General features: G+C 40.0%; 1 protein-coding gene across 4 annotated transcripts in view; it reads right to left on the bottom strand.

Annotated features, from left to right (window-relative positions):
• Window positions 1-22,859, bottom strand: part of sap30bp (SAP30 binding protein) — a 48,043-nt gene that overhangs the window by 20,674 nt on the left and 4,510 nt on the right. For all 4 annotated transcript variants that reach the window (XM_061908817.1, XM_061908818.1, XM_061908819.1 and 1 more), the window contains exons 4-5: window positions 15,244-15,283; window positions 2,541-2,629 (exon numbers count right to left, since the gene is read on the bottom strand). In XM_061908817.1, coding sequence (XP_061764801.1) covers window positions 2,541-2,629; window positions 15,244-15,283 — 129 coding nt within the window. The remainder of the gene's footprint in view (window positions 1-2,540; window positions 2,630-15,243; window positions 15,284-22,859) is intronic.

The following is a 22,859-nucleotide window of genomic DNA, read 5'->3' as shown; positions in this document are numbered from 1 at the left end:
ATTATGTAGTTGAATAGCCCTGCTGTAGACCTACTAAACAGGATTGTATCGAGGCACATATCTGGGGAAGGGTATAGAAGAACATCTGCTTTCTTGAAGGTACTCTGTTAATTGCCTCCATCATCCTTTGGAAGCACCAGGACTCTTCCTAGAGCTGGCTGGCCGTCTAAATTGAGCGATCGGGGGAGAAAGGCCCTAGTCAGGGAAGTGACCAAGAACCCGATGGTCACTCTGCATTAATCAGGCAACATGCATTCATGACAGCAGTGTGGCGAGTTGCAATTTACGAGATTCTATTAAATCAACAAAGTGAGAGGGATGGATGCACCTGAAAACGATGTGTAAATAGATATGTTCCCAGTTGCGACGGTATGAAAAAATTAATTTAAAAAGTTGCCAGAAATAATTAACTTTGTACATGAGTTTTCCAGTCACAAATACTTTGCTAAAGAAGCATTGCCACAGCAAATGCACAATGTGAAAGGAAATAAAATATCTGAAAGGGTGTTTAGCTGCAATGACATTATTGTTATTTGCAACACAGCATCCCGCAGTTGACCTTTTAGTGTTCCTGGCTTTAATTTTTGAGTAAACAGTCTTCTAAAAATGTTAAGCTAAAAAAAAGTTGTTGTTGAAGGTCAATTATTTTCAGCTGAAATTTGAAATTTCCTCTCAAACCAGGGACTCTATTTTATATTTAGTTATTTTGTGTTTTTGGTATTAGCTAAGGGTTTGAGAATAGCTAAAAGTTTGTTTGAAAGAAGATTGAATATTAGACTTTCCTATTCTTATATTAAAAGCTTTTTAATATGCTAATCTGAATTATCTTTGCATGGAACTTTAAACATTCTACATAATTTCCCATGTTAAGTATTAGTTTCAATAAAACAACTTGACCTATATGTTTGGGTTTAACTCTGCCTTAATTCACTTTCCATAAAAAATATCGCAATATACTGTATATAGTTTGGTATTCTGCCAAAATATATCAGAATATGAGTTTTGGTCTATACCGCCCAGCCCAAGCTGCAGCAATCCACTAATCAGACCTGTATAGTAGAGAGCCCAGGCAGAAGGCATTTCTTAGTGAAAAAGCACATGGCAGCCCGCTTGGAGTTTGCCAAAATGCACCAAAAAGACTCTCAGACCATGAGGAACAAAATTCTCTAGTCTGATGAGACAAAGATTGAACCCTTTAGTGTGAGTGCCAGGTGTCATGTTTGGAGGAAACCAGGCACCGCTCAGCACCAGGCCAACACCGTCCCTACAGTGAAGACTAGTTGTGGCAGCATCATGTTGTGGGAATGTTTATCAGCTGCAGGAACTGGGAGACTCGTCAGGATAGAGGGAAAAAGGAATGCAATGTACAAAAACATCCTATATGAAAACCTGCTCTAGAGACTGGGGCAACAGTTCATCTTTTTGCAGGACAACAACACACACAGTCAAGACACCAAAGGAACGGCTTCAGGACAACTCTGTATATGTCTTTGAGTGGCTCAGCCAGAGCCCTGACTTGAATTCAATTGAACATCTCTGGAGATATCTGAAAATAGCTGAGCACAGAAGCTTCCCGATCCAACCTGATGGAGCTTTAAAGGTAAGGCTAAGAGGGATAGGCGAAACTGCCCAAATATAGGTGTGCCAAGCTTGTGGCATATTTAAAAAAAACTTGAGGCTATAATAGATGGCAAAAGTGCATCAACAAAGTATTGAGCAAAGGCTGTGAATGTAAACGTGATGTTTTATTTTTTTATTTTTACTACATTTGCAAAAAACTCTAAAAAACATTTTCACATTGTCATTATGGGGTATTGTCTGCAGAATTCTGAGGACAAAACTTAATTACATTTTAGAATAATGCTGAAACATAATGTGAGGAAAAGTTAAGCGCTGTGAATACTTTCTGGATGCATTATATCATTGCATAGGTTTTAATGTTAATGCCATTTGGTGGTATGCTATTTTTCTGTGATCGATCATTATTACTTAATTGACTGATCTATTTACAAGTGAAATTGTACACGGAAGTGAACTACATTACTCAAGGATACAATTTGAATTGAATTTTACAATTGCATTTGGGCCTCAGAGTATCTGCTGAAAAACATTATGCCCTTAGACTGTCTGATGTACAGCCACAAAAAGAAAAAAATACTCTCAAAACCCAAATTCTTAATCTCGTTTCCTAGCAGATTCTTCTTCAAAATAATCTTACACAAATTATACTTTGACAGAAACGCATGTATAGACCATTACTTAGGCAGCGAGAGGCAATTATGCACCATGTCAAATTGTATTACCTGCAACCTGTATTACCTGCAAACTGTGGGTGCAAACAAAACTATTCCAGAGGGAAGATGATCTCAAAGTTACACAAGCCCAACAACATCAACAAGAGCCTCTCATTAGATACATAACTATGGTACCCTTTGGATTATAAAATCACTTGAAAAAAAAAAGTGGATTTATGTTTGGACAAAGATGACTGTAATGGGCATTTATGTGGATCTGTGATAATTCAACTATGGAGTAGCTACCTGTAGCTGAATTGAGCAGCGTCCTGGGGGCTCTGGTGGAATTCTGATCTCATCAGGTGACATGTTTCTCACCTTCTCTGAGAAGAGAGCTGTCCAAGAGAAAGAAAAGACAAGCTGTTTAAATCTTATTCTGCCCTGTGTTGTTGCAAGTCTTTACATGCTAAGGTTGGATGAACCAAGAACAGAGTGTTATAAAAGTGCAGGGAAAACAAGAGGAAAGTCACAGCTTAAGAGTGTGATTTACAAAAAATAGTTAAATGATACAAATATAAACCAAGGGCCAGACAGGGTTTGATATTTCCAAGCAGTGTTTTTATTTGTTTTTGTTTATTGGAAGATGGCAGTAAAAAGGCATGCCCCTGTCAGGGAGTGGCAACTGTTTGGAGCTGGTACAGAAAAGGGAGGATCCTTTTCCCCTCCATAATTCACATTGGAACATTCGCTTGTTTTGTACCTATTCTGACTCGAGGCTAGACATTCCTCATTGTCACACTATCTATACCCAAACCAGACACACCGCTTTCATACTCATTCAAGTGTCTGTGATCCTCAGCGTGTCGCATATGTGCGTGAATATTTTAGACAAGTAAAAACTTGACTGGACATTTACTCAAGCAGCAGAGCGTATGACTTAAAGCTTAGCAAGCTGAACATGTTTTTAAGCCAAACTTCGAGGAATGTCCACCATCACTCTTTCTACATTGGTTATTATAATGTGCAATATTTTATTAGTCTTTCATTCTACAATGATATTTCTCTGGGGGGTGGCTAAAATGAAATTATAATTATTTATTTTCCTTCTGTCACATAAAACTACATTTTCATACGAAAACTTGTTAGAGGAATTTAGCATTGGGGAATGAAATAACCCAAAATATTGTGCATGTTCACAAAAAACGCATGAATTAACATGTTCCAACTTGGTGCGCCATTATTTAAAAGCGTGTTCAATAGGGGTGTGGGAAAAAATCGATTCTAATTCGAATCGCGATTCTCACGTTCTGCGATTCAGAATCGATTCTCATTTTTTTTTTAAATCAATTTTTCTTTCACTGTGGAAGAGGGGTTAGTGCGTCTGCCTCACAATACGAAGGTCTTGAGTAGTCAGGGTTCAATCCCGGGCTCGGGATCTTTCTGTGTGGAGTTTGCTTGTTCTCCCCGTGAATGCGTGGGTTCCCTCCGGGTACTCCGGCTTCCTACCACTTCTAAAAGACATGCACCTGGGGATAGGTTGATTGGCAACACTACATTGGCCCTAGTGTGTGAATGTGAGTGTGAGTGTTGTCTATCTGTGTTGGCCCTGCGATGAAGCGGCGACTTGTTCAGGGTGTACGCCACCTTCCGCCCGATTGTAGCTAAGATAGGCACTAGCGCCCCCTGTGACCCCAAAGAGAATAAGCGGTAGAAAATGGATGGATGGATTTTTTTTTTTTTATCAACCCTACAAAACAATACACAGCAATACCATAATGCAATCCAATTCCAAAACCAAACCTGACCCAGCAACACTCAGAACTGCAATCAACAGAGCAATTGAGAGGACACACCAATATGACACAAAACAATCTAAAAGTAGTGAAACAAAAATGAATATTATCAACAACAGTATCAATATTAGTTATAATTTAAACATATCAGTGATTAAAAATCCCTCATTTACATTATCATTAGACATTTATAAGGTTGCAACTTGTCCAGGGTGTACCCCGCCTTCCGCCTGATTGTAGCTGAGCTAGGCGCCAGCGCCCCCAAAGGGAATAGGCGGTAGAAAATGGATGGATGGATGGATTGATTTATAAAAGTAAAAAAAAAGAACAATAGTGTCACAGTGGCTTACATTTGCATCGCATCTCATAAGCTTGACAACACAATGTGTCCAATATCTTCACAAATATAAAATAAGTCATATGTTTGGTTTGTTTAATAGTTAAAAACTAATTTACATGATTGCAATCAGTTGATAAAACATTGTCCTTTACAATTATAAAAGCTTTTTACAAAAATCTACTACTCTGCTTGCATGTCAGCAGACTGGGGTAGATCCTGCTGAAATCGTATGTAATGAATGAATAGAGAATCCTTTTGAATCGGGAAAAAAATCGTTTTTGAATCGAGGATCGTAATGAATTGGAAAAAAAAAAATCGATTTTGAATCAAATAGTGACCCAAGAATCGATATTGAATCGAATCGTGGGACACCCAAAGATTCACAGCCCTAATGTTCAATCATAAGTAAGCAATTGATTTTTGCCTGGTATTAAAAAATGTGTCGTAAATAAGATGAGGGATTGACTGATTTATTCACTATAATAACATCAGTCCCAAAAGGGAAATTTGCTCTTCTGTTGAAAGCATACAGCACACAAAAAACCTAAATGTATGTGGGTTTTTTGATAGGCAGCACGCATTTTTTTTTTTTTTTTTAATGTCCAGTTGTAAATATCAATGGTCAGGACTCAGCAGTGAGTTTTGTGTTGGATTGTGTCAAAGTATAACTTTATGGTTCTGTGTAAAGGACGGCTGCTCCTGCATACTGATGAATGCTTTTAAACAGCCCCTATGCATTTTACCTTGGTCTGCTGCTCATGCGGGACTATGGGCTCACATATATCTGTACAGACTTGCCACCAACATCTCCCCTGCTTGTCTAGAAAGTTCAGGAGGAGCAGCATCTCCCCCTGATGGTGCACCATTGAAGCTGTGCTGATGTTTTAACAGAGTTTGAGGGGGGTGTCTTTTGGAGCTTCTCTTATAGCTGAGGTGCCGATGATGGTTGTGTATTTTAGCAGGGCAATGCTGCAATATCTTTTCAAAGCCAGCCTATAATTGATGCCGTCAAATTATATTTTGACTCCAGTCAGCATGAAAACACGCTTATTAATCTGAGTAGCGGTTCAGCGTGTTTTCACTGACAGCCCTTTGGATCTTCTGGCTTTGTTCACATTGAGCCGGAGATATAGGAAATAAATCCTATTGCAATACCCCTCCTCCCCCCTATACATATCGATATGAAATGCAATGTCAATGTTTTGGACAAACTTTGAAATTATAAAACTACAGTTTTTGAGATAAAATAGTTTTTTTTAGGAAAAAAAAAGGATACATTTTTTCTCTCTTGTTTTCGTTTCTGTTCATTGCATTTTAATGCAATCTGGTTACAATCCACCAGAGAATAATCATAATTAGGGATGTGTCACCAAATTTCTTGAAAAAGTATGTAATAGGCATTACCAATTAATGCCTTTTAATGCCAAAATCATCTATGGCTAATGTAATAATGGCTACTGTATTAATTTTAGTTCCCCGACTGACAAGCTGGCAGCTATTTGTGTATCTCCACATTTAGTATAGAGCTGCTTCCGTAAGTTAATACTAATCACCTCCATTACAGAAAATAAACTGCACATTTTAATATCTTAACTATCATGATCAAGTATGAGGACTAAACATGTTAACATGTTACACATCGAAAACAAACAGAGGCAGGCATGCTAATAGCTAAGCTCGTCGCTAAGCTAGCTAGAAACAACACAAGAACTAAATGCTTGATCAAATTATAAAAAGTATGGTTACAGCCGAAAGTAAGCAGTGATGCAACGATATCAAACTCCGACAGGACGATATTCCATCCATCCATTTCCTACCGCTTGTATCACAGTATGATATTGTGGTACACATCCCAAAAACAAAAAAGACTTAAAAATGTAATAGTATGTAAAATGAGGTGGCAGGAATGTTTAGGATGAACACACTTACTGTAATTGAACACAAACACGATGCTAAATGTTGTAATCATACAACAAACATGTATTTTTAAGTGTAGGAACATCCACTGTATCCAGTGAATTGAGAAAAAACTTAATCGAGTGCCAACACGTGGTGCAGTGGTAGAGTGGTCGTGTGCAACCCGAGGGTCCCTGGTTCAATCCCCACCTGATACCAAACTCGTCACGTCCGTTGTGTCCTGAGCAAGACACTTCACCCTTGCTCCTGATGGGTGCTGGTTAGCGCCTTGCATGGCAGCTCCCTCCCATCAGTGTGAATGTGTGTGTGAATGGGTGAATGTGGAAGTAGTGTCAAAGTGCTTTGAGTACCTTGAAAGTAGAAAAGCGCTATACAAGTACAACCCATTTATTTATTTATAACAACAAATTTTCGCTAAAGCTGTTGTTCTCATATTGGGGTACGCGAACCCCTAGGGGTACTTGAAGGTATGCCAAGGGGTATGTGATATTTTTTTTAAGTATTCTAAAAATAGCAACATTTCAAAAATCCTTTATAAATATATTTATTGAATAATACTTCAACAAAATATGAATGTAAGTTCACAAACTGTGAAAACAGTATTCGGTGTTGACAGCTAGAATTTTTTGTGGACATGTTCCATAAATATTGATGTTAAAGATTTCTTTTTTTGTGAAGAAATGTTTAGAATTAAGTTCATGAATCCAGATGGATCTTTATTGCAATCCCCAAAGAGGGCACTTTAAGTTGATGATTACTTCTATGTGTAGAAATCTTTATTTATAATTGAATCACTAGTTTATTTTTCAACAAGTTTTTAGTTATTTTTATCTTTTTTTCCAAATAGTTCAAGAAAGACCACTACAAATTAGAAATATCTTGCACTGTTATACAATTTAATAAATCAGAAACTAATGATATAGTGCTGTGTTTTACCTCTTTATCTCTTTTTTTCAACCAAAAATGCTTTGCTCTGATTAGGGGGTCCTTAAATTAAAAAAATGTTCACAGGGGGTACATCACTGAAAAAAGAACCACTGCACTTCAGTGTCTTTCAACTTTTACTTTCTGACAAACAATGTTTATATCAGTCTGGAATATGCTGTTTCTAAGAAAAGTTAACTAACAATTTAACTTAACAATGTACAGTGGGGCAAAAAAGTATTTAGTCAGCCACCGATTGTGCAAGGTCTCCCACTTAAAATGATGACAGAGGTCTGTAATTTTCATCATAGGTACACTTCAACTGTGAGAGAGAATGTGAAAAAAAATCCAGGAATTCGCATTGTAGGAATTTTCAATAAATTATTTGAAAATTATGGTGGAAAATAAGTATTTAGTCACTTCAAACAAGGAAGATCTCTGGCTCTCACAGACCTGTAACTTCTTCTTTAAGAAGCTCTTCTGTCCTCCACTCGTTACTTGTATTAATGGCACTTGTTTGAACTCATTATCTATATAAAAGACACCTGTCCACAGCCTCAAACAGTCAGACTCCAAACTCCACTATGGCCAAGACCAAAGAGCTGTCAAAGGACACCAGGAAAAGAATTGTAGACCTGCACCAGACGTGAAGAGTGAATCTACAATAGGCAAGCAGCTTGGTGTGAAAAAATCAACTGTGGGAGCAATTATCAGAAAATGGAAGACATACAAGACCACTGATAATCTCCCTCGATCTGGGGCTCCACGCAAGATCTCATCCTGTGGGGTCAAAATTATCATGAGAACGGTGAGCAAAAATCCCAGAACCACACCGGGGTACCTGGTGAATGACCTGCAGAGAGCTGGGACCAAAGTAAAAAATGTTACCATCAGTAACACACTACGCCGACAGGGAATCAAATCCTGCAGTGACAGACGTGTCCCCCTGTTTAAGCCAGTGCATGTCCAGGCCCGTTTGAAGTTTGCCAGAGAGCACATGGATGATACAGCGGAGGATTGGGAGAATGTCATGTGGTCAGATGAAACCTAAATAGAAATTTTTGGTATAAACTCAACTCGTCGTGTTTGAAGGAAGAAGAATACTGAGTTGCATCCCAAGAACACCATACCTACTGTGAAGCATGGGGGTGGAAACATCATGCTTTGGGGCTGTTTTTCTGCTAGGGGGACAGTGCGATTGAGCCGTGTTAAGGAAAGAATGAATGGGGCCATGTATCGTGAGATTTTGAGCCAAAACCTCTTTCCATCAGTGAGAGCTTTGAATGGTTGACCAAATACTTATTTTCCGCCATAATTTACAAATAAATTATTTCAAATTCCTACAATGTGAATTCCTGGATTTTTTTTTTCACATTCTGTCTTTCACAGTTGAAGTGTACCTATGATGAAAATTACAGACCTCATTTTAAGTGGGAGAACTTGCACAATCGGTGGCTGACTAAATACTTTTTTGCCCCACTGTAAATACCTCACAAACTGATGTTTGGCTTTGATGGCTTAAACTATGTTTTCTGGGTGACGGTTTATGAAGTGCTGATATGTCCAGGGAGTCTCAGCCTCCCGCCAAAGTGCAGCTGGATAGGCTTCAGCACCCCCACGACATCAAGAGAGACAAGCGTAGGAAAATAGATGAATGGATTGAATATTCATCAAGACGTTTTTTAAGTTTACTCTTATTGCCGCCATATACAGTTTTTTGGTGATTTCCGTCCATGCGCTGCGACGTGACGGGCTGGCTCTGTGTCACCTTAGAAATGCTCGAGACAAAAGTGCTGAGCTTTGCTTTGCAGAACGCAGACTTTCTTACCTCTGCCAAAGAGGTCATGTTTTTGCCATGGGTTTGATAGTCTGGTTGTTACAAACATAACTCAAAAAGTTCTGGACAGATTTGATCTCACATCCCTATGTCGCATCCGGTTTACATTCTCTACACACCGGCGCGGCCATTTTGAAAAGCTTCGAGGCTGGCAGCACTTCTGACGAGTTAATTTCCACAATTGTCGTATCTTGTGCAAATCAGAACTATGTGAGCTATGTCTAAGAGATCGCTGTGTGATCAGAAACGCTTCATATGAGTCCAAACTCTGTCTTGCAGTTTTAGCTTGCTGTAATGTTTGGATAAAAAACGAGATTGTTGAGCGATTACCCCTTTGTTATGTTGGTTTGAGAGAGAGAGAGAGACAGAGAGAGAGAGAGCGAGAGTAAGAGATAGAGAGAGAGAGCGAGAGAGACATGCACGCACAAGTGCAATTTTTTACTGGAAGTAGGGCTTTTTGTCGAGGCCAGAACCAACTATTTATGCTTACATTGATTCTAATGAGGAACACTGCTCCACTATACCAATTATAAAAAATTTTGGTTGGCGAACCACATTGACGACTCAATTAAGTTCTTGGATCATCTTAGATCATTAAGATCGTATGATCATCATGGCGCCGATCACGGCTGCCTCGGTGCTATCATGCGGTCGGTTTTGTTTGTTATTGTGTGTAAATTGTGTGTCCATGTGCTCTTACACCCGCGAAGAACTACTGAACATTACATCAACCACCCCTATGGACGTATTACCGGTCATAGCGTCAGCTGCGGATTTGGTCCATTCTTTGATCAAAAGAGGGAAACTGCACCGAAGAGGAAAGGGAGCAGAAGCCCTTGTCCGTATACGCAGACGGGGGTTACATCCGACAAGATGGACGAGCTAGCGTTGCTGATGAAAAGAAAAAGGACTTTTCCTCATCTTGTGTTTTGTGCTTCACGGAAAAGTGGCTGAGCACGAGTGTCCCGGACAGCGCGGTTCAACTGCAAGGCTTTCATCTTCTCTACGCGGACCGAGACCCGGGGCTCTTTGGCAAAGCAAGAGGCGGTGGAGTCTGCTTCTTCGTCAACAGCAACTAGTGTACAGACGTGATGGTGATAACCCAACACTTCTGTCCTGCTCTGGAATATATTTTCATTCACTGTTAGCCCTTTTACTCACCACGTGAGATCGTTTCATTCATACTGGTGGCTGCCTACATACCGCCCAGCGCAGACGTGCATGACGCTCAGCGCACGCTTGCAGGCCAGATCTTATATGTGGAATGGTCTTTTCCGGACTCTCTTGTTATCGTGCTTGGTGACTTTAACAAAGGAAATTTGAGCCAGGAATTACCCATGTATAGGAGGAGAACACTTTGGATCGCTGTTACACTACAATAAGTAAGGCATACCATGCAGTCTCGCGCGCTGGTATCGGACTATCAGATCACGTTATGGTGCACTTAATCCCTTCATACAGACAGAGACTGAAACTGGCTAAACCTGTTACGAGGACCATTAAGAAGTACACCGCTAAGGCTGTGGGGGAGCTGCTCGCATGTTTGGAGACGACAGAGTGGGAGGCAATTGGAGCGGCCACGGACAATCTGGACGAGTAGACGGACACAGTGACCTCATACATACAGTTCAATGAGGCGCGAATCATTCCAACGCGCACCAGGGCTTGTTATAACAAGGACAAACCTTGGTTCACACCCAAGCTGCGCAAGAAGAAAGAGGCTGTATAGAGGAGCGGGGACCGGAGTACCGACAGAGAAGCGAAGGACCACTTCAACAGGGAAGTGGAGAAAGCTAAATCTGTGTACTCTAACCGTCGACAGGAACAGTTCAGCTCCAATGACTCTGCAGCCGTGTGGAGAGGGCCAGGGCCCCTTACGAACTATAAGCCCAAAGCCCCCCAGGCCCTGAATGTCCAGACTCTCGCTCAGGGCCTCAACACAAAATTACTGTCGTCACGAACGGCCTTCAGCTCTTCAAAGCTTTGCTCTCCCCACCAACGCCAGCACTTCATTAAAGGACTTAAAGGACGCCAAGGACATCACAGGACTTAATCAAAGGTCCTCTCCGTCCGAGAGGAGGATGAACGCCGACAGTTCTTGAAGCTGAGCACGCGGAAGGCCCCCAGGCTGGATGGTGTCTCCCACCCCACCCTGAGACACTCCGCGGGACAGCTGACTCCTGTCTTCACTGACATTTTTAACACCTCTCTGGAGCTATGCCGCGTGCCGTCCTGCTTCAAGAGCTCCATCATCGTCCCTGTCCCCAAGAAACCAGGGATCACAGGACTTAATGACTACAGGCCGGTGGCGCTGACGTCTGTGGTCATGAAGTCCTTTGAGCACTTGGTCCTGCCCCACCTCAAGGACATCACCCATCCCCCTCCTGGACCCACTACAGTTTGCCTACAGAGCCAACAGGTCTGTGGTTGATGCAGTGAACCTAGCCCTTCACTTCATCCTGGAGGATCTGGACTCCCCAGGAACCTACGCCAAGACCCTGTTTGTGGACTTCAGCTCTGCCTTCAACACCATCCTCCCTTGACTGCTACGAGACAGGCTCTACCAGCTCAGCGTGCCCGACTCCCTCTGCAGTTGGAATAATGACTCCCTGACGGACCGAAGGCAGCACGTGCGGCTGGGGAAGATTGTTTTGGACAGTCGAACCATGAACACTGGTACTCCTCAGAGCTGTGTACTTTCCCCCCGGCTCTACTCCCTGTATACAAACTGCTGCACCTCCTCTCACCAGTCCGTAAAGCTGCTCAAGTTTGCTGACGACACTATCCTCATCATGCTCATCTCGGATGGCGGCGACAAGTACGGCTACAGGAGAGAGGTGGACCGGCCGGCGTCCTGATGCAGTCTTAACAACCTGGAGCTGAACACCCAGAAAACAGTGGAGATGATCATGGACTTCAGAAAGTCACAGCCCCACCATCCCCCCTCACTCTGATTGACTCTCCCACCCACTTCTCCATTGTGGACTCCTTCCGTTTCTTGGGCACCACCATCACCCAGGACCTCAAGTGGGAGCCGACCATCAATTCCCTCATCAAGAAGGCCCCGCAGGGGATGTACTTCCTGCGGCAGCTGAGGAAACTTAAGGTGCCGACCGAGATGCTGGTGCAGTTTTACTCAGCCATCATCGAGTCCATCCTCACCTCCTCCATCACCGTGTGGTTCAAGGCACCACAGTCCGGGATAAGCATCGACTGCGGCGCATCATACGTGCTGCTAAAAAGGTTATTGGCTGCAAGCTCCTATCCCGCCAGGACCTGTTCTCCTCCAGGACAAGGAGACGTGTGGGTTGGATCACCGCTAACTCTTTTCACCCTGGACACAAACTATTCTCCCTTTTCCCCTCAGGCAGAAGACTACGGTCCATCCAGACCTACACCTCCCGCCACCTGAACAGTTTTTCCCCTCGGCCATCAGGCATATGAAAAATAACAAGATCAGATAGCTCAGTTACAGCTCATTTTATTACCTATTTTGTGTTATATCTGTTTTATGTTGCACGACTTCACCAAGTAAAATGATGAGTGATCCCGTTCTCAAACATTGGCAATAAATTTTTTTCTGATTCTGAGATCGAGGTTCCAATGTATGTGATCGATACTACAATGATAGGATTGATAATTTCATTTTCTCAAAAAAATTTGTTAAAAGCCCCGCGGTTTTGAGATCTTGTTTGGGTGAGCATGTGTGAAGCTCTACTGAACTTTGTACACTGTCTTTTTAAGAGGTATACAGTGTTGCCCTTGACAATAAAAGATTTAATACAATGTGTAAAAAAACAACAACTGCATACACAGTCAAAGGCAATTTCACATTGTAGCAGCAACATATAAAGCTTTTTGAAAGATGATTAGATGCCCGATTGTAACTGAGATAGGCACCAGCGCCCCCCATGACCCCATAGGGAATAAGCGGTAGAAAATGGATGGATGGATTGATTAGATAAAAGCAAGACTACCTCTGTTCGACAGAATAACAAATCAAACTTCTGGAAGAGAAAATCGACTGATGCAAGAAAAACGTGTTTGTGTGTGAAAAGTTTTAATATGGAAGCTGCACAATCAGGAACTACACAGAGCGTTATTACCAAGCCTACAAAAAGCAGATAATCTTTTTCACAACTACCATCTGTTCTGTTGGATACAAAGTCAAAATCTGTGCTCTGCGGGTCTCTTTGGACAGCGGCACAATGCGTGTCCCTTTACAGAGCAGACAAAGAGCTGTCTTCAGCTCACTGACAGGAGGCGCACTGTGGCATTTACTGTCAGACACCACAGAGGAGCCAAGTGCTGCTGCCGGAATGTCAAGTGTCCAGTTATGAGTCACGCTCAATCCCCCACATAACACCAGTGGGTGATGGGGGATGTAGAGAACTAAAAATTACAGCATTTCCTCTCCTCAAGGATTCTACTGAGACTGTGATAAGCTCGTCAAAAGGAGGGGCCATTGGCTTTTATGCCATTGTGCATTTCAATGATTACATTAGTCAGCTCTTGAGTCTTTTGGCTGGCAGTGAGGTGAAAGGCAAATGCTGCAATTAATGACAGCCTGCAGCTACATGCCAGAGTAAACAAATTGCTGAGTCGGCACGATGTGTGCTCATTGTGAGGTGTATAAAACACCACTCCTTGTATCACTCATTTCCTGCTTGATATCTCACACACACCTGCATGGAGTGTGTGTGCACAATGATTAACTCACTAAGAACTGCCAGCTCCTGTGTTAGAGCTTCAAGGCCCATCTTTCAGTCAAAGGGCGAACAAAGAACCTTTTATAACTCATGCGAGTAGAGTTAGTCTTTTACAAATCGACTGCTGCCAAATGTCACTGAAACAATGAGAATTGTTCAATTTTTTTATTCTGTTACTCAAAACATGACCATTTAATCTTTTAATAGGGGAAAATGTGGATGTTCTCACTTTAATGTCTTAATTAGGCCACATTTGAAATACATTTCCTATCACACATATTTTACAGGGACAAACTGCTAAAATGGTAAATGACATTTTCACATTAATCGCGGTCTTCATTGAAAAGAAAATAATTTAACCCAGTATAACACAAACAATTACTTACCCTAAATTTATGTGTGAGGAATGTGTAAAATGAAATCAACTATACTATAAATAAGAGGTGTTGACTCGAGTCACATGACTTGGACTCGAGTCAGACTCATGTCATGAATTGGATGACTTAAGACTCCATCCATCCATGCAACCTTTGAGGTTGCGGGGGGACGATAGAGCCTATCTCAGCTACAATCGGGCGGATGGCGGTGTACACCCTGGACAAGTTGCCACCTCATTACAGGGCCAACACAGATAGACAACATTCACACTCACATTCACAGACATTTTTCAAATGTGTTTATTCTGCAAAGGAATGAGTTAAATGTATAAAATGACTGGTAAATAGTGCTATTATGAAGTGCAACGTCAGCACTATTTTTTTCCTGCAATTTCAAATGCAATTTTTTAATAAATAAATAAAGCGTTTTAAATGCATACATAATCTGTGTAAATATATTAGTCTGTGGATTTGAAATAACTCAAAACTCAAAATGCAGGACTTGGGACTTGACTTGAGACTTTCCAGTCTTGACTTTGGACTTGACTCAGGACCTGCTTGTCTTGACTCGGGACTTGACCCGATACTTGAGGGCAAAGACTTGAGACTTACTTATGACTTGCAAAACAATGACTTGGTCCCACCTCTAGTATACACTGTGAAATTAAAAAGATGCTTACTTTCTAGTTAACATGTATTTTTTCTTGTATTATTGTTGGCTTATTCTCATTTTGCCATATTGTACTGAGTAGCCAGAACAGACATTCGCACCACTTTCGCCACTTGCAGTTGTTCTATGGTTATAGTGACAAAACAGCCAAAGTTACAGTTTATTTGTTTGTTTCTTACTGAGCTTGAGTTTTACAAGATCAGTTCAAGACTCAGATAACGTCATTAAATGTCTGAAATTTTGTGATCTAAGGGATATTTATTTGCAGATAAGGATTATAACAGTAAATGTGTAGAAAAGGTTACATGGTAATGTAAAATTAAATAAGCATATTTTTATACATACAGAATGAGTTTACCGAAGTACATTTTGAATAAATCTACAGATGCATTATCATGAGTGATTGAAGTGAAAAGACAGAAATGTGTGTGTTTAGACTTACCAACAAGCTCATTTGGGTCCTTTGTTTCTACTTCTGCAACCTATAATACACAGAGACAAAAAGTATACAAACGTTTAATTTCATAAAGTCTCCCCTGGACAGGATAAAGTAAAATTGTAGAAGGAAGGCTGAGAGCTAGTCTTTATTGCTTATTAAAAACAGGATACACACAGGATAGATGCTTACAAATACCAGTAAACCAGAGAAAAAAAGGTAAGCACACTCGGGTGAAAACTTTGGTTTTGGAAAAAGGTGCGACCTTGGACAGCCTCTAAAGTATGCAGCATGCTGTGCCAGCATTGACTGCATAACATAGGTTTGGCACAAAGAAACAGTGTGGTTATTCATGGGCATCACGGTATCACCTAGCAACTACACTGGTACATCAAAGTATTGTCCACACAGTGGCCGAATCACGCAGCAGCAGCCCTGCAGGAGTGTAACAAATAGAAACATGAAGACACAACAGACCTGCAGGCAGAGATTAAACCAATAAACTAATCGACCCCAAAAGGGAATAAGCGGTAGCAAATGGATGGATGGATAAACGGCCCCTTGCGGTTTACACAAGTACAGAAAAATATTTAACTTTTATGTCGCTGATGCTTATCTGTTTTTTTCCTGTTTGGTCTGCCGTCACAGGTTCCAGCAAGCTAGAGCACTCCAGGTCTGGAGCAGCAGTTTGTGGTCAATAGACATGGTAGAATTTAGTACAGTATATAGAAATAATACCTTTTCTTGAATGTGCTTGTCACAATTGAACAAAACACTACAATAAAAGACATATTTTCACTTTAAAACACCAAAATATTTTTGCTATCTTTGATAATGCATAAATGGTCTTAAATGGTCTGCCGAGACTTTTGATTATCCCTAAATAAAGGCTTTAACCAAAGCACAACCAAGTCATTGGATGATTCATTGTATTAAAGTTAAAGTACCAATGATTGTCACACACACAATAGGTGCGGGGAAATTATTCTCTGCATTTGACCCATCAGCCTTGATCACCCCCTGGGAGTTGAAGGGAGCAGTGAGCAGCAGCAGTGGCCACGCATTATTGAAAGTCAGTTGGTCTTAATCTGTAATATGTTTTGCTTTAAACTATACACACCTTGTAGATTATCTAAAATGCCAACACTAAAATGGCCTTAGTGTGTGAATGTGAGTATGAATGTTTGTCTATCTGTGTTGGCCCTGCGATGAGGTGCCGACTTTACCCAGCCTTCCGCACAAGTGCAGCTAAGTTAGGCTGCAGCACCTCCCTTGACCCCGAAAAGGGACGAGTGGTAGAAAATAGATGGAGGGATGTGCAAGACATCACATTGTGATACGTGTCAACTGTCCTTACTATAGCAGTAAGATGCACAGCCAAATGAACTGTCTGTCAGTGGAATTACATTTTTGTTAAAGTAAACTTTTTATAAACAATCAACACAATTCTAAATGTAGTTTGTTTAAAGCAAAGTCAGAAATTAATTTCTCAAAGTGTCCAATGAATGGAATAAATGGTATTCTATTATACACAAATATACTTTAACTTTTAGGAATTACCCTAAAACCAACTAGACCAGGGGTGTCAAACGTACAACCTGTGGGCCGGATTAGGTCCACAAACAGGTTTTATCCGGCCTGCAATTGAATTTGTTAAGTATAAGCGGTAGAAAATGGATGGATGGATGGAAGTATAAAACGAACTATAATTTTGAATGAAAGACTGCTGTTCTAAATGTGTCCACTAGATGTCGCAATAGCAAATATTTTGTATTTCCTTTGCAGAGTGTGCCAGCGGAGCTCTCTTCCAAAGGCAAACCCTAGTAACTCATTTGTAGCTGATTTTGAGAAAACAAAGGAAAACCAATCTATCCTGATGCTGTCTTGCAAAGATCTAAAAAGTCATCAAACGTATAGATGTTTTCTTGAGCTTTCATTTTCTAGCCGATTGAGCCACGAATTGAATCTGCTCTCATGAACGTGTGCCCTTTCTCCAGATATTTTATCACAATCTCGGGTGGGCCCCATTCTGCGTTTGCACATTGGGCAAGAGCCGTGTACAGCGTCCAGTTTTTATTTTGACCTCCACAGTTATCTGCCCAAAAGAGTATGCAAGGGGAAGAATCAAGAACAATACATTTAATGAAGGTGCTTGCAACGTCCTGGGCGAATCTTCCAAATATCCCCTCGTGCCATAATATCACATAATCAGGTTGACCGTCGGCCCCCATTCGTGCAAATGTCTCATTAAAGACAATAAGGCGACTGACAAAGAAGCTCCGATTGGTCCCTCGAGATACTAGGTTTTTCTTTTGGATGTACGCAGTTATGTGGTAGTTGCTAGGTCCTGCCATGCGCGTAACAGCTTACTTACGGAACAAATTACAATATCGCATACACTAATGTAAAGCATATCACCTAGGAACTCCAAAATTATTATCAGCTCAGTTTTGACAAAAATTGAGTTACTGGGTTTTGCCTTTGGATGTGCCATGTGTCAACACTTCTGTGTTTGGACACTTGTACTGTCTTTGCTTATAAGTGATAGTATACAATATGTGGATTTTTACATTATTTCCTTGATTGTCATAGATGATGATGTAACCTGTGGCATTTATACCCAAAATAAATGCTTTTGATAATCTGTACATCTTGCGTTGTACTTACAAGAGGGGTCACATTTTGTGGGCGCAGATAAATATGCTGAGATAAAATCTATCTCCCAACTTTATGTGTGTTTATTGAAATGAGTCTAAATTCACATGTTTTTTTTAATACACTGCTTCATATGTACAGTATAACAGTTGAGGAAATTAGTAAAATACATTAATAACACCCCGTAATTTGATTTAGATATTATTCAATTAATCTTTTGATAGATTAAAAATTAACACCAATGGGAGCATTTTAAAACTCTGTCAGACTCAATCCCACCTATTATGATGGACATTATCACATCATTTATTCAGAAAGTATAAATAACGACAAATGAAGATAGAATACTATTAACCACAATATGGAAGTGTACTTGTTCTATGTATTTTGTCTATGTTAGCTGCTACATGCTAAGTAGTTGCGATGCTAGCTGGCCAGTGGCCCGCCTCATTGCACAAACAGTCAGACACTTAATGAAGACAATATAATTCACCCACATCTGTTCATTCCACTATGGTACAAAGATGCGTAGCCGCTGAAAGCGAGGAAAAGCGTGAATGTTCTTGAAACAGTATAATGATAATTTGCGATAAAATTCCAGACAGTTAGTAATACTGTCTAATTTTTTAATTACCGAAAAACTGTCATGTATTCATGCATTTTAGGCCACACGAAGTCAGGCGCATACACACTAGCAATGTTAGGATTGATAATCATGGCGGAATAACTTCACAGACTTTGCTCTGGAGATTTCACCTCGGAGAAAACAGAAAGAAGCGCTTGGTTTAACATCTTTTCCCTCGCTTCGTGGCGTGCGCTCAACAGCGCGATATGTTGTGAACGTTGTCACAATTTGTTTATAAAGTCTTTAGTTTGTTTACTGGGATGTTCACCGGTCCTTTATTGAACTGCCTATCTCAGCTACATTCGGGCGGAAGGCGGTGTGCACCCTGGATAAGTCGCCAGCTCATCGCAGGGCCAACACAGATAGACAGACAACACTCACATTCACACAGGAGGGCCAATTTGGTGTTACCAATCAACCTATCCCCAGGTGCATGTCTTTGGCGGTGGGAGGAAGCCGGAGTACCCAGAGGAAACCAACGCAGGCACGGGAAGAACATGCAAACTCCACACAGAATGATCCCGAGCCCAGGATCAAACCCAGGACCTTTGTATTGTGAGGCAAACGCACTAACCCTTGGGCCACCGTTCCGCCCAAAAACTAATATTTGTCTTTAGATGTATGGATAACGTTTAACTATTGCCTCTTTATTAGACATTACAAATTACATGATGGTATTACGTTTACACCCCAACACTGCTTTACCTAACAATCAGTAATCATGATTTCAATATTGATAACAATTATCTTAATTATTACTTTTGCCATAATATAATTGGAAGCCCTAGATCTCATACATGAACACTATTTTTAATTTGTATTTAAATGGACAAAAAGTGCAGTTACGTCTTATGGCCATCAGGTGCCATATTTCAAAATTGTATATGTATATATATATATATATATATATATATACACACACACACACACACACACACACACACACACACATATGCAAATTTGCCTTGGTGTCCTAAAATATGAACCCTCCTTTAAAGAAACACTTTCTTTGACATCAAAAAATAAAACTTTGAGGCCTGTTACATTTAATTTTCCTGAAGGAACTCTCCTGAAGGAATCAATAAAGTGCTATCTATCTATCTATCTATCTATCTATCTATCTATTGTAATACTACAATAAGCAGCCATATTTGAAAAACAAAGGAAAGAAAATATAGGTTGATATTACCACAGACTCGTCTTTTGGGTAACGCTTTGACCCAAAGAGCCATTAACGATTGGAGGTTTAACTAACATGTAACACAAAATCCAAAGCTCCAATCAAGCATTAGCAGATTTAGGGCTTTAGCAACATTATCAAATGCTCTACTTCTGACGATCAATCTTGACTATTGTTTGTGACCTTCTCACTTAAAGTAAGCCGAAACTGTAACACACTAAATATCACAACTAATAAATGAAAACTAATCTACAAATTTAAACTTGAAGTAAATACTTACACTACTTACAAATAAGTTTGGGATATTTGTCTTTCTGGTGGAAAGTCGGGATACAGATAAAATACATTATAGCCTTTTCAGGTGAACATAATTTTGTCCTTCTCCAAACAAAATTGAATATTTCCTTACTTTTCGCATCAACTTGCTGTTCTCAGACAAGGATCTCAATGGTAAAATCCTTAACAGTTGATTTGTTTTAAAAAAAAAAACTTTAACAGAAAGACATATAGAACGTCTTGGTCTTATTACGTCAACAGCATGATGAAGAATACTGGTTAAATACAAATTCTAATTGAACCAGGGAATACATTGGTTCATGAATCACACAACGGTTGTTCAAAAAATTATTCAATATTGAACAGTTGGCCATGTGTCTTTGAAAGTTTAGAAATATTCCAAACAAATTCACTTGTATAGGTTATAGTGCACTTTAGCTTCATCTTGAATTTTTTCCCAAGATACATAATTAAGATCATTTGGAAGTAGACAATATGTTGTACTTGCTACATGCATTATTGGGAAATTATGAGACACAATACAACTGCAATGTGATCATAAGATTGTAACAATCTTTCCTCATATTGTGGTCGAAAGTAATTGCAGGGAATAAATGGGTTATACTTTCAAAGCGCTTTTCTACCTTCAATGTACTTGCTTTGACACTATTTCCACATTCACCCATTTATTACACACACATATACACACTGATGGCGGGAGCTGCCATGTAAGGCCCTAAGCACGACCCATCAGGAGCCAGGGTGAAGTGTCTTGCTGAAGGACACAAAGGACGTGACTAGGATGGCAGAGGCCGAGGATCAAACCAGAGACCCTCAAGTTGCTTGCACAGCCGCTCTACCAACCAAGCCACGCTGTCCCGCCCAGTGTCCATTCGCGGAACGTCTCATATATTTTCAAATGAATATATTTAAGAACAACATCAACACATACTTGTTTTTTTATGCCAATGTTAAAATGTTGTGCAGCTTTTGCTCGCTTCACTTTTCTTTAAACTCCACAACAAACGTCAGCTTTACAGATGCTACGTGAGCTTTGCAGGTGGTGTGTTTTGTGGTAAAAAGCAACAGTGACACACAGTAGTATCAGTTAGGGCTAAACAACTACTCAAATTTTAATTTTGATTATGGCTTGTCAGGATTATTAAAATAAATCAATTTGAAGAAAAAATGGGCTGCGCAACATCCATGCAAATTAATTGCTTTTGACTTTGAAACAGACGAGGAGCGAATGAATGAAAAAAGGCAATATTTATGAAAAGTTGATGATCTCAACATGTTTGGTACTTTTTATTTGACACAGCACTAGTAGGCCTAATCAACAATCACTACACTCAACAAAAAAGTAAGGCATATGATTTTCCCATTCACATAACTGTGGACGCAGTCACATAATTGGCCAATAAAACGGAATCCTCTGATAAACGCAAAGAATATTGGGGAAATTGATACAAATGTATGTGAAATGATGTCATTGTGAGGTGCATAAAAATGTGTTTGGGAAATTAATGTGTCTGGTAGCGCTGATTTACCCCCAACACACACAACTGTCCCGTCCTGAACTTAACAATGTTGAGACGCCCAATTGTAACTGTGAAGCTAAAGCTAATAAGCACAATCCATACACCCACAACACAGCTTATCTGCTGTTATGATGTTGTGGATCATCAATGTAACATCAACGTACAAACAGGACAGTGGTCGCAACTTGAGAGACGCTCTATTATTTTTGAGACAGCCTCAAGTGAGTCGTCTAATTACTCGTCAAGCTCTGAACAGCAGCACAACACACTTGCCCCCTTCACAATAGTAACACGATGCACCACATCTGGTCTGATGGTACTAGCAAAATAAAGGCTTCAAAAAAGTACCTTGCACAAGCATAGTGTACTTAAAGCACTTATTGATTCATTTCCAATTCATGCTATAACCAAAAATACTGGTCAAAATTGTCCAAATATTTATTGCACCAATAAATGTGAGAATTCTTGCATTTAATTTACAAATATTTTATAAAAAATATTTTATACCAAAAGCACACACTCTATGGTGGTAAAATAAGTGTAAAAGGTAAAAAACAAATAATTAAAAAAGATTAAAACAGAAAAACATAACTTTATTGTTTTTTATATTGATTTTATTTAAATGTATTGTTATTGCTATTATAATTATTATTATTTCACTTATAGTGGTTTATTCGTTACTACCGGTAATTTATATCCAGCTTTTTAAACTATATGTAAAGTTTTGGTAGTACAATAAATATTCATGTTTTCAAATGAATTAATAATCGTGTAATTAATCGTGATTCAATTAAAATAATCTTTTTTTTTTACCAAAATCGTCCAGCCCTAGTATCAGTCATTGTAAAACAACATTACTGTTACATATTGGCATGACCTGTAATCCCGTTTTAATGCCACTTTTGGGCACACACTGGTCTCTATTAGATAAGAGGTCATTGTTTGAGGAAATGCTCTGCTTCATGACAAACTACAGTGAACAGACAGTGTTTGCTTTCTGACTGACTACACTTACTTGGAACACGCACTCACGCACTCACACACTCACACACACACACACACACACACACACACACACACACTCACACAGTTTGAGCCGTCTGAGGCTCAACATCATAAGTCCATCTTGTGGCACATGGAGAGACACGTGAAGATGCTAAGTATCTAACAGGGAGTGCCAGTTACAAGACAATCTTATTTACTAAAGTGGTTGTCAGGCATTAACAGGACTGTAGCACCATCTAGTGAGCATGCATCTTCATCGCGTAAGCATGCCACCCTCATCATTTATGTTTTTTTAAGTCAATAAAGATTTTGTTTAATTCAACACAGCCCACAGCGAGTG

Source organism: Nerophis ophidion, linkage group LG08, assembly GCF_033978795.1.
Source record: "Nerophis ophidion isolate RoL-2023_Sa linkage group LG08, RoL_Noph_v1.0, whole genome shotgun sequence".
Classification (NCBI taxonomy): Eukaryota; Metazoa; Chordata; class Actinopteri; order Syngnathiformes; family Syngnathidae; genus Nerophis; species Nerophis ophidion.
The sequence above is the reverse complement of the archived record's forward strand: the minus strand, read 5'-3'. Positions and strand labels throughout refer to the sequence as shown.